Genomic DNA, 13,266 nt, shown 5'->3' with positions numbered 1-13,266 from the left:
AAACCCACTCCACAGGAAAAGACGCGGTCAGGAAGGGCTACGGCTCTTGGCTGGGAAGTTGTTAAAGTGTTCGCGGCCGGGGTGCAGAGGGTAGAGCAAGGGCGGAGGAGACGGTTACCCTCCCCTCGAAACTGCACCCCTGACCTGCCCTTCCATGAGCACCCCCCGGGTGCGAAGCCAGGGCAAGACGGTCCCACCCGGCGTCCCCCGGCCTCCCCCGGGCGATGTGGAGCTGCGGCCGCAAATGAGCCCCGGCCTCTCGGCGCGCAGCGGCGGGAGCGGGGCGCACCGGGGCGCGCCCGGGGACAAGCGGCGCAGCTGGGGGTACCCGCGCCCGCCCGCCGCGCTCCTGAACCCGCCGCGGCCGGGGCCGGGCGGCGGCGCGGGGGATCCGCGAGCGGCACCTAAAAAAATCGTTTCCTTCCGGATCGGCGGCGACGGCCGCCACTTCCCCGGCGCGGCTCGGTACCGGCGGCGGCGCCCTCCGGGGTGAGGCGCTCCGAAGCCGCGGAGGAAGCCGGCTGAGCGGCAAGCGCGGAGCGGAGGCCGCCGCCGCCGCCCCGCCGCCGTGTGGAGGAGGCTGAGCGGTGGGAGGGGCGGGGAGGGACCAGCCGCCGCGGTGACAAGGTGCCAGCGGAGCGGAGGGGTTGCCGCTAGTGCTCCGCCGTCCTCCCGCCGGGAGAAGTTTGGCTCCGGAGCAGCGCAGCCGCTGGGGCCGCCGCGGCGGGGCCGGGAGCTGCGCCGGGAGTCGCCGCGCCCGGGGCCGCGGCGGGACGGGGGTCGCTTCCAGCGGGAGGCGGCGCGGGGACGCCGGCGGCGGCAGCGGCGCTTCGGGAGCCGCCCCGCCCGCGCCATGGCAGCGCGGTCCCGCAGACCCTGGCTGAGCGTGGTGCTGGGGCTGGTGCTGGGCTTCACGGCCGCCTCCTGGCTCATCGCCCCCAGGGTGGCCGAGCTGGGCGAGAAGAAGAGGCGCGGCGCCAGCCTCTGCTCCTACTACGGCCGCTCGGCGGGGCCGCGGACGGCCGGGGGCGCGGCGGCGGCGGGCGGGCAGCAGGCGCCGCCAGAGGCGGCGGCGGTGCTGGGCGGCACGAGTTTCAGGAGCAGCCCCTGGGAACTGCCGGCGGCGGCGGCGGAGGGCACGGTCTCCAGCCCCGCCGTCGGCGGGGAAGGGGAGCCGGAGGAGGAGGAGGAGGGCGGCGAGAAGCGGAGCGGCCGGCCCGGCGGCAGCCACAACGGGAGCGAACACTGGGGGGGCTGCGCCAAGACCCGCAACTTCCTCTACGTGGGGGTGATGACGGCCCAGAAGTACCTGGGCAGCAGGGCGGTGGCGGCGCAGCGGACGTGGGCGCCCTCGGTGCCGGGCCGCGTGGAGTTCTTCTCCAGCCAGGGCTCCGCCGCGCCTCCCGGGCTGCCCCCGCTGCCCGTCGTCGCCTTGCCCGGCGTGGACGACTCGTACCCGCCGCAGAAGAAGTCCTTCATGATGATCAAGTACATGCACGACCACTACCTGGACAAGTACGAGTGGTTCATGCGGGCGGACGACGACGTCTACATTAAAGGTGAGCGGGGCGTGCCCCGCCGGCGGGGGGCAGGGAGGGACGGGAGCGGCGGCCCGGCGGTGGTCCACGGGGGGTGGGGAGAGTCGGTTCTGCCCGGGGAGGGGGGCGCGGGGAGTACCTCGACCCACCCCCCGCCCCGGCGGCGTTTGCCTCCAGCCCCCGAGTGCGGGGCGTGTGGGGTGCCGTCCCGGCGCTGAGGCCCTGGTGTCCCGCCGGGCGGAGGTGTCCCCGCGGGCCGGGCCGGGCCGCGCTCGGGGAGCCCGCGGCGGCGGGGCGCGCTGGGGGCTGAGGCGCCGGTGTCGGCCGCGGCGGGCACGCTGGGCGGCTCCTGCGCGGGCGGGGCGGTCGCGGTGCTGCGGTTACCGGCGCTCGGGCGCGGCTCTGCCGTGAGCAGGCGGGGAGGGACCGGCCCGGCGGGCAGCGGGGCTGACCGCGGCAGCGGAGCGGCGGGGGGTGCCGGCCCGCGTCCCGCCGCGCTCGCCGGCGCAGCCGAAGGGTGCGTGGCCCCGCCTGGTCCTGCCGCGTCCCGCCGCCCGTGCGCGGGCGGGCGTCGTCGTCCTGGGGCGGCTGGGCAGCCCCGCCGCCGTTGCGGTTTTCGGTGCGCCTTGGAGCCGATGTTTTCAGCACTAGTAAGAGTTCTCGGTTGGCTGGCTGACGCTTCGGCTGCTCGCACGCAGCCTCTGAAGGCTCCTTGTAAAGCTGCTGTCCTCAGCAGCGTGTCTCTGAAAAGTACCGCCCGACTCCGAGCGAGTTCAGTAGTACCTTTGCAAAATGATGCTCTGCAACCCGCTTCCTTTTGCTCTGCGCCTGTTGCTGCTGCTACTCGTGCAGTGTCCTGCTCTTGGGCAAGGAGGGGCTGAAGCGGTAAGCGTGAGCCGAGGTTCTGAGCGTGAGCCGAGGTTCTGAGCGTGGCTGCTTACCCTGCTGAAAGGCTGCTGAAAGTTAGCTGGAGGTGACTACAGTATCCTGTTCGTCACTTGATTTTGAGTCGTTTAATGCGCTGCTTGCTTGTCAGCCGTCACTCATCTGTGAAATGCTTGCACCCATACATGTGTGTGTATCCGGTTGCAGAGGTAAAAGTTGTCAGTGTTTTCTTTGGGCTCATTTTGGAGTTGTGACAAAGGTTCCAAGTTAATCCTATCCAGAAACTTTCATTCTCAAGTAAATATGAAATCGTGATTTCTTAAAAGAAAATAGGCAAAGGGGTTGAAGGAGAAGTGTGTAGAAGTTGTAGCACTGGGAATACTTTTGAAGGAGCCTGAGTTTTACCTTGTTCCAACAATTACTCTGTAATCAAACATATTTGTCGTGGTTAATTAAGAATTGCTCTGGTCTTTTCAAAAATTAATCCTATTAAAATAATACCTGGCATTTCCCTTGCTTTCAGCTGTATGAAAATGCCACTTTTAATGTTAATTAATTAAAAAAAAATTGTGAAAGGTAAACTTGTCCAAGGATGCTTTCAGTTAAATATAGGGTGCTGCTTTGGAAGTTATTTCCTTTTACAGTCTGAGATGCCTGTGATATTTTTAAGAAAGCTTGATGTACAGGAAAAGAGATGGCTGCTAGGCTAGGCAGAGAAATAACAGTAATCTTTTCTCTTTTTCAGGTGAAAAATTGGAGGAATTTCTTCGCTCACTGAACAGCAGTAAACCTCTGTATTTGGGACAAACTGGTCTGGGTAATATTGAGGAACTCGGAAAACTCGGGTTGGAGCCTGGAGAGAATTTCTGCATGGGAGGGCCGGGAATGATCTTCAGCCGGGAGGTTCTCAGGCGGATGGTGCCACATATAGGTGAATGCCTTCGAGAAATGTACACTACTCATGAGGATGTGGAGGTGGGCAGGTGTGTCCGAAGGTTTGGAGGAACTCAGTGTGTTTGGTCCTATGAGGTAAGTGACAGTATAAATTACAACATGCTATTTGTTTATAGTTTTGCATCTTGCAACTAAGCAGCTGTATCTGCAATCTCTTTGCACTAAAATCATGTTTTAATGCATGCATCAGAATGTAAACTGCAGACTGTTAAGAAAAAGAGAGAGGAAAACGTTCACTGTATGTTGCTACAAGTGTATTTCTTTCTACTTGTGTCCTTCAGTTTTGGTCACTTCAGTAACAGTGACAGTTACTGCAGCCATGTGGTACGTATTGCTGTGCTGTTAGTTCCTAAAGCATTACCTTGAAGGTTTCTACATATAATCCTTGACAGGATGGTGCTGTGTTTGACGCGGGCTGTTCATGTTGGATCTTTTTAAGAACTTTGTTTTGGATAAGCATGCACCATGTCTGTTCTGCATCACATGTTCTTAAAATATGTTGTGGTATTTGGAGAAGAATTGCCAGTATTTTTGTAATTACTCAGATGTGGTTTAATGGGGTTCATTACTGGCAAAAGCAGAAATAGGGGCTGGTTGGTTTTTTCTTGTGCAGAAATGAAATCTTTTAGACTGCATGCGTCCATAATACATGCTAATACTGTTCTACAGTAAGAAAAACACTTTTAAAAGTGATAGATGCAGGCAGTATAACAAATCTTCCTATACTGAGATCGTTTGAGAGGCAAATGACTTCATTCCATATTAGCACTTTCTGAAGTAATAAAGATGTGTTACAGTACCCAGAAAGTTTTTTTGCAGTGCCACAACTAAAATTCAGGCCTGTTTCTCTGGACATACTGTGGTTAGTGGCAAGATTCTCTTGTTAGATAAAAATTGACTAAGCATGCAACTGCCAGAAAGGGTGAAGATTGGTAACTAATCTGATGAATATGGTTTTAGTTATTTTGATTGGTTCTTTAATATTAATGTATGTTTGCCCTTGTACAACTCCCTCATTAACCAGGAAGAAATATTTAAATTGGCCAGTGAAAGAGGTTATGTGCTATTAATGACAAAAGGACGGGAAAAATACTTAATTTTGTAGATTAGTGTTTTTCTGAGTGGCCTGGGTAAAGGTGGCCATTTTAACAATGGGTTTGGTAGGCTATAGTGTATGTAAACAGGTGAATGGAAGTAAATATTGAATAGTTGATACTAAGTAGGTAGAAATCTTAGAGGTGGAAATCTTACACTTTGCTTCACAATAGGAAGGCACTTTTAAAGACTATTTCAATAAATGTGGTAAATGCCAATGTAAAATAATACATCTGTTGCACTGGTAGAGCAAGGAAGGCATTTATCAAGCAGATGGATATCAGTGTAGGACTAGTGGTTCTTAATCAGACTTCCAAACCACATGCTACGTTGGCAGCTTAGTCTTACACTCTGATTTGGGCTGTGTCTGTACAAGGTTGTTTTCAAATCCTTATGGGCATGTGATGCCTGCTGATCTGTATCACATAGCAGAATTATGATTCTGCCTTGACAGTCATATCTTGGAAGGGGTTTTGTTTTTGTTTTTCTGGTTTGTCCTCCAGGAAGAAATTGGGGAAGGGAAGAAAACTGATAATAGATAACATTATCATTATGGTTATCATTTATTCTGATGTTGAATGTGAGGAAATTTTGTCTCCAAGCACTGAGCATAACTGGGATAGAGTGAAAAAATATGTTTACTTTCTTTAGTTTTGGAGACTGGGTTATATGACTGCCCAGAATTTCAGATTTTCATGGTAGGATTGGGGCCTGAGAACATAAGCTTTTTGGAAAAACCTTGTGTTTTTATGGTATCTGGAATAGTGACACCAGTCTTGAAAGTCAGTTGCTCTTGAAGGCTTTAGGTCTCTATAATAGTGGAAAAAGCAAAAAATGCATAAGGTATTGCAATAGCAGATGCTAATTTCTGACCAGTGTTTCCATCTGTTAGGAGAATCTTTGTTGCCAGTACAGGAGATGCTTCAGAAGATGCAGATGATTAAGACAAAGCTGCTTAGGATGCTTATCCCAGCATTTAATTTGTGTGGATGGGAAGGAGTGAAATAGGGTGTCCAGAGAGAGAGAAATTGCATTTGTGCTTTGGCAGTTTGTGTTGTGTGGCTGGTTGTTTCAAGTAGTCTGATGCTGCACCTGAACAGATTGGCATGTTGTGGGTTGGTAAATCAGTGGTGACAAGGGCAACTTTTTTTTCATAGGGCACTGAAACTGTTGCTGTGTGGTGTTTCATTCCTCCCCTTAGATCAGCCACAATGTTTGTGTGCTAGAAGGGGAATTACTCCCTGAGATACCTGTGCAAAATCTAAGATTGGGCCCAGGATTTTCTGCACAGCTAGTTGTACCTTTGTTGTGAAGTCATCTTGTGTGTAAGTATTAAACTGAGTCCTGCTGAGCTGCAAGATTTTTATGAACTTTGCTGCTTTGGTGAAGATGCATAATTTGTATTTAGTATGTGTTGCTGAAAACTAATATAAACAGGAAACAACTCCGTTAAAATCCAGAGAAGCAGATAAGCTCTGGAAGAGCTGAATCACTGTTGCACCATTTTTTACTAGATTTCTTTGCTAAGGACTGGCTGGGAAAGTCTCTTTTTGTTGAGGATGAAAGAAATCAAAGAGTTCAAGAGAAAACCTGAAATGCTTGATTTTTGCTGGGTGGCTCAGCTGGTGTAGGTAAGACTGGTTGCCTGTCAGGATTTATTTTGCTGCTGTTTAGAGTTAGCTAGTAAGCTGTGCTAGCTTGCTGGCAAGGACAGGGTTACAACTTTGACCTTTTCTTTTTTTTTTCTTTTTTTTTTTCCTGGCAATACTTTTTTGGGGGAAGTAGAACGAATAAGAAAAGATGGAGATGTATAAGCCTGCAATAAGCCATTCTTATATCTGGTGCTTTCAAGAGTTTAATTCTTGTTTTGCCAGATTTGAAGCCAGAGCTAAAGGCTGGGTCTCCCACGTACCAGATGACTTGTGGCTGAGGTGATGAGTCTCTCTGTCTCTGCTGATGGAGCTCCTCCACTTTAAATAAAGAATTAGTCATCAGACTGCTGAAAGAGTGAATTTAATAACAGGGTTTTTAAGGCACTTGTGCAGAGTGGAGGAGACTGAAACCTGCCCTCAGGCTGCAGTTTGACAGTTGCTCTAAGCTGACTTAAATATGGGCTTTCACTGAAGGATGGCTGATCCTTGGGGTTGCTGTCTTGTTCTGCAGGACTTGTGCAGCCCTCTGGTGAACTGGAGCAGGGGTGGGGTCCACTTGAAACCTGAACCTGACGAAAAGTATTTTCTTCAGGTGAATCAGTACTTGCAGCAGAGTTTGCTGAGCATGAGCATCAGAGGAAAGAAGATGTGGTTATGTTCAGCCAGGAATGAAAGGGCAGGAGAGTGTCAAACTGCCCTTCTGGGCAGCAGCTTACACTCACATTGGCTGGAAGTAACAGTTAAACTGCAACCTAAATCTTATACATTTCCTTGTTACTTGAGGAAGTATGAAGTGGTTTTTGGGTAGGTCATTTTCTTTCTACAGAAGATCCATTCTTGTTCTGATATATTTTTCACCTATATCTTAAATTATCCTTTAGTTTTGATGATGTTGTAATGACATTGTAATGATTAGGGTGTAATAAACCTGACAAATGTGTCTAAAATACCTCTGTAAAAAGCCTCTTTGTTTTCTTAGGTGTTAGCAACTTCTGCTTCCCAAAATCAGTAACAGTAGAGATTAAAAAGGGCCTTTTGCTTTTGTGCTTTCAGAATCCATATTTCAAGGCAGCACTCTCTCTTCCACTGATTATGAAGGCTTGAAAAGTTTTTCTTTAAATGAATGAAGAAATGAGCTTGATTTTATTGACTTACACTTATTTTATTATTTGGAAACAAAAATATAGTTAAACTGAGATGCTGTGTTGTTCCTCACTTTGCTGTTTAGAAGGGACTTGACTATAGAGGACCATTTGGGAAAAAAAGCTGATTACTTCTTTATCCCTGCCCCCCCCCCCCCCCCTTTTTTTTTTAAAAAAAAAAAGCTGTTTCTGCTTGCAGAAGACCATTTTGTAATTTGTAACCTAAGTTTATAAGACATCAAATAGCGTAGTTCTACAAAAGGACAAAATAAAATGCAATGCATGAATTAAGCAGCTGTAACAATTTAAGCAGAAATCAAACATTATCAGGGTATAAATACTGACTGTCAGAGGAGTTTTTTTCTTCAGAAAATGAAAAATGACAAATGCAGCATAAAAAGATTTAAAGACCATTTGTCAGTTGGTCTGGGACATTTATTCCTATGTTAAGTTTGTACAGCTTTTCTTTTTGTAGCCTTTTTTTCCTTTCTTTGTGGAAAATAACATAGAATTGTACAGTTTCTCAAGGTAGAAGGAACCCATAAGGATCATCAAGTGCAGTGCCCACTATGTTAGTTGTAAACTTTAAAAACTATATTTGTACAAAAAACTACATTCATACAAAACACCCCATATACTTTTGATCTTTTGGTAACGTGTACATTGATATTGAAAGAAAACATTGTACTTTGTATGTACAAGCAGTCCACATTAATGTTTGTATACATGGTCTTTTTCCTTTTACAAAGGTCTATGAAAACCATAAGATACAGTCTTATTACTAGAAGAGTTTTATAATAATGCAGCTCTCTAATAACCTATTTGTTGTTGATTGCCAGCAGTTACATTAAATACTACAGAAAATACAACGGGAAAATACTTATTTGGATCAAACTGCATGCTCAAAAAGTTTTCCTTTGCAGTGCACTGGTATTGTGACAGTCTCCAGAGGTTCTGGAACCTCTGCAAGTCATCTTCTAGCTTCCTCTAAAAATACTTTATCTTTTCCTTTTTTAATGTCAATTTTCCTTCCTTATGTATTTTAATTTTTCATTCAAGGCTTTGTGTCTCTCTTTGGTGAAGATGTTGGTGGATCATAACTCAGCTTTGAGTTGAACCCTACACCAAACAGGAGCATTAGAGGTGTATTTGCCTTTGACGACGGCAAGATGGAATTGTGCTCATTTGGGTACTGGAATGATCAGGCTTGAAGCAGCAGTACACACTCCCACTTAAACTGTTGGTTTTGGGAAGCTTCATTAGGTAGTTCATTATGCAGCCATCATTTTAAAAAAGCATAGAGTCTTTACAGTCACCCAAGAATAGAAATGCATGGAAGAGTGGGTAATTAAGACTGTAGCAGGGGTCTCTGATGGTACGTGGAGATGAACAGGATGATCCAGAGGCCTTAGAACTATTTGCATAAATGGCCAATTACTGTTACAGGATTGTGTATATGCTGTCTTAACAATTTGTTATTAATAGCTGATTACAGCAATGTTAAAGGTATTTATCAAACTTTTGTTTTTACTTTAGTAAATACAAGGTTTTTTACTTTAATGTGATTCTCACCTCATTAGAAAATTGAGTTATATTTTGATACCATTGTAGTATAGTGTTTCTGTGCATACATGATACTGTAGAAAATGCAAGTCATGAAATGCATATCCTATTGCAATAACCACTGTGCTGAAACTGGGTCATTACTCCTGCCCTATGTGGCTCTGTCTGGTCACCGTCTGAGCTGCCTGCCCGTGTTGTGCTGTGCAGACTCCCTGCTCTTTCTCTGGCCTTGTAAGTAACCTCTTGTCGTCCATTTGCTCTTTTACCTGGGGAATCTGGGGAAACTGCCCAGGAGTGCTGCCTCCATTGGGTTCACATGCCTTGGGACTCCCTGTCTTCTTGCCCCTTTTTGACCCAGCTTGGCTGGGAGTTCAGGAAATTCATGGTGAGAAAACAGATTTGTCCCTGGTAGTTGCATGTTATTGAGGGTCTTCAGCATTTTCTCATGTGGCTCAGCAGGACTTCAAGAGTTGGAGATACCTTTTTGGGGGGTCTTTACTCTGAAGGATTCAGATGGTATTCCCACAACTACTGTGGAGGTGGTGTGCTAGCACACATGAGCACATGGCTATGGTCCAGTGTATCATGGTGTCTTTGCTGTGGAGCCAAAAGCTAAGGGGGCTGTTTCTCAGCCTGGTTGAGGGTTACCTTCTCTTAGGTTTCTGGGTTGTTTGCAGGTTGGGTGTCCTGTCTTTCCTGCTGTGCCCCAAGAGGAAATATTGCTTGTGACTTTTTGCAGTTTGACAGCTGTGTAATTCTGACTCCTGGTGCTGAGTTACCAAGGTGCTGGAGGACTCTAGGGCTGTATTTTCATGTCCATGATGTGAAGAAAGCATGGATAAACTTCCCTCTTAATGTGTTTTCTTCTGAGGTGCCAGCACCTATTTATGTGCAGGACTATATGGGCTCGCTAACAGTTTCTAGTCTGTTTTGAAAGTTTGTACTTTCTTAAAGCAAATATTTCAAAGGTTTTCATCTTTAAGAATAAGCTCTTGTTTGAATTACCAAAGCATTCCACAGACAAGCCAAAGAAAAACATCAGGAAAAGTTCCTTAAATGATTAAAAATGTGTCTTTAGTTCTGCATATGTATATCCTGGAGCCTCTCTCAACCTCGATGGAAATTTAAACCCAAACATGTTCAACTTTTTTTCTCATGTTTGCTTTCCTTTTACTGGAGATACTTTTTCAAGACTTTTGTGCAATTGGTACATTGGAGGTGGTATTTCCTTAGAAGGTTAGTGTAGGAGGCTCACTGTTCAAGTGTGGTTGAAAATAGTGTTAGACATGAGATGACGCAACTGTGGCACAACTGTTGTAATACTCATCTCATTTAAACCCATCACATCATCACTCTTGACAGTGCCTATCACATTATGCAAGGAAACAGCTTGATTTTTAATCAATTGATGAAGAATTTCCCACTTTATTGATGGATGAATTGAATTAATTTTAATTCTTCTTCAATTGATGAAGATCTTGAGTGCTTTAGGGTCAACAGCGGATTCAGTGCTTTAAGTGAATCCATGAAACAAAGCACCATGAAATCCTGATGTTTTTCTGGTTTATCCTGAAATAGTTTTCTGTATGTTACGTTAAAATCAAGTAAACCAAACCACATGGGAAGTATTAGTTTCTATAGATACTGCCAGAATTATCTTTATTTTCAACAATTTGTCTTTCCTAGATGTTCTGAAATAAATTTCCCTTTCACACTTACAGATTTGATTGTGGTTATTGGTGATACTTTGACAGAGAATTTTGTTAAACTATCCTGCTTGAGGCTTTTTGAAGTGTTTATTGCAGACTACTAGGTAAATCAAACAGCAGAGAGTTGCTCAAAGTGTGTATAGTCTTCTCAAAGACACTGATGGTCCACAGGTGTTTCCTCCTGCTCCCTCGCAACCCCCAGTTGGTTCTGCTACTTTTCCTGGACTGTTCTTTGTATCTCTTCTTATCCTGATTTCGGAAATCTCCCAGAGATAACTTTCCTGACTTTCACTTTCCAACTTTATGACTTTTGATGAGATTGAAAGACATGCTTCTGCTGCAATAGAAAATGCTCACAAAGAGAGAAGCTCGAAGTTGTAAACAAGGAGAGTTACAGAAATTATTTCAAATAAGCACTCATTGAATGTACTATTTACCATGGTATTTTATTATCAAAAATAGAATATGTTTCTTTTATCAAATAATAAGCTTTGAAGCTACTCTTTCAGTTCTGTGTGTTTCTTGGGAGTTTTCTGCAAGTAGACAAATAGGTATAAAGTGCAGCTGGGTCATTTTAGGTCTTCCGACTTTATTTACTCTGTGGTTCTCATTACCAAACTGGTTTCCACTTACTTTCAGTTCTTATGTAAGAAGGTATGTATTAAGTCATTGTCAGTGTATGCTGCTGTAATATATTCTCCAAAATATGCTTTTATCTAGATATTTGATTTCATTATATGGCATGAAATATTCAAAGAATACAAATATTATTTAAAGTGTAGCTAGAACTGCTACACTTTGAGGAGTTTATTCCATCTGACCAGTGCTGGCTAATGATTTGAGCTCAAGAGGAGTGCACAGGCTGGTTAATCTTTAGTTACATATTTGGAACTGGTCAGCAAGTAAATGTGCAGGTCCACCCTGGCTACAAAATTTTTGGCTTCCTAGGTATCACAGTAAGAAAAGATTTTTGGCCTGCTATTAAATTTTTTTTTTAAAAGCATATATATACTCCAGGAAACAAACAACATCTTAAACTGGAGGTATAATTTTAGAAAATTCTGGAGGAGGATAAGCAGCCTGGTAACAGTTACAGGCTTCTTGAGTGCTGTTTTATGTACGATTGAGAAGGTTACCTTTTAATTTATTTTTTATTTAGGGCTTTTGAGACACATTTTCCACAGTCATGTTCCACATTGGTTGAAATTTTACCTTTAATAACCTAAACTTTCTGAATATTTAAAAATGTGGGGGGGGAAACCTAAAATAAGTCTCTTCTGAAATGCGATGGTTTAACCAGACAGAATACTGAAGATTATATAACCTGAGGTACTAACTGGACAATTTTTTTTTTATTATTTTTTTAAATTATTAGTTTGTGATAAAATATTTGATTCAGAAACTTGAAGCATTCCTTTTAATAATAGGATTGTAATCTTGTGCCTTGTTTTTTTGTGCACTTGATACTTTGAAGGATTTTATATTTTCAAGATTTTAAAGTGCATTTGAGTCCCTAAACTTTTTTGCTTTTTGTTTCTACAACCTTTCAGGGGCAAATTAACATCTGAAGGCCAACAATTTGATCACCAAGGATGGTGCTCATTTTGACTCTGCATTTGATGGTGTCAGGGAAGTGTTTGTTCGTGGGGCCCTTTTTGAGTGTGGCCTGTGTGAACTCGTGGAGTGGAAGCAGATACACTAAAGAAATGCAGCAATTCTTTGGTGGTATGCTTGGCCGCACTGCAGTGAATGTGGTCTTAACTACTCCATGAGGCATACACTGTAAATCTGTGCACATGTAAATGTGCATTTGTACGTACATATGCATATATTTAAACCTTGTGCCTAGTTGATAACCAGGCTCCCAGGGGCACAAGAAGGTCCTTTGCAGCTTTTAAGCTGCACTTCTGGGTATTTATCGCTGCCTCTCTACTGTAAAGTTTAAGAATTTAGCTTTCAGCTTGTTTTTGATTTCTCTTCATGGTTACATCTGTTCCTTCTGTTCTGTATATACATGTATTTTGGCTTACAGCTTCAATTTAACATGCCTTTTCAGCTTTCCATTCTCCTTGAAACCTTTCTCTTTCCAGCTACAGACTGTAGCACACCTATTAGCATATTAACTTTTTATCGCCAAAGGGGACTGTCTTATTGACCAGCTCTTATCCTGCCAGAATTGCACAGCTTTCTATTGTTGATCATGATAAAACACGGTGACTCTTTCTATCACTTCTATAAATTTTGGGCAAAATTTTCTGAAGTGCATGGGTCTCACTTCCAGAGGTCAGGGAGTTGAACTAGAAGAGATGTAGCTGATGGCAAAGCTTTTAGGAAAATGCTTAACTTGGCAGGCAAAACAGCTTCATTATATGCTATTGATGTTTGTAATTGTTTTAAAATAATTTCTTAGGTATAAATCTGTCCTGTTAGAATGAATACTAGCAGGTGCTAGTATTTGGGATTCTTCTTCTCTAAATTTTTGTAACTGAAGATATTTTTCTTCATGTGGTAGGGGGAAATGATTACACCTAACTGAGGGTAGTTGACTGTAAAAGTAAACATTGTCAAACAGTATAAAGTATAATTTCTTAATATTTGGCTGTGACAATTTTTGGAAATGTACTATTAGTATATTCAAGAAGGTCATTAAGTGTATATATATTTCTTTTGTGGCATTTGATGCTTGAGGTTTGCTTAAAGGTTATACCTTTGCAAAAATTGATTATTG

General features: G+C 44.7%; 1 protein-coding gene across 1 annotated transcript in view; it reads left to right on the top strand.

Annotated features, from left to right (window-relative positions):
- Nucleotides 1-664: 664 nt before the first annotated feature.
- The window catches only part of CHSY3 (chondroitin sulfate synthase 3), a 165,900-nt gene continuing 153,298 nt past the window's right edge, over nucleotides 665-13,266 (top strand). Inside the window, exons 1-2 of the mRNA XM_027800558.2 lie at nucleotides 665-1,559; nucleotides 3,169-3,452. Coding sequence (XP_027656359.2) covers nucleotides 854-1,559; nucleotides 3,169-3,452 — 990 coding nt within the window. The 5' untranslated portion in view covers nucleotides 665-853. The remainder of the gene's footprint in view (nucleotides 1,560-3,168; nucleotides 3,453-13,266) is intronic.

The sequence above is a fragment of the Falco cherrug genome, chromosome Z, assembly GCF_023634085.1.
Source record: "Falco cherrug isolate bFalChe1 chromosome Z, bFalChe1.pri, whole genome shotgun sequence".
NCBI classification, from domain to species: Eukaryota; Metazoa; Chordata; class Aves; order Falconiformes; family Falconidae; genus Falco; species Falco cherrug.
This window is presented reverse-complemented; position numbering and strand designations above follow the sequence as displayed.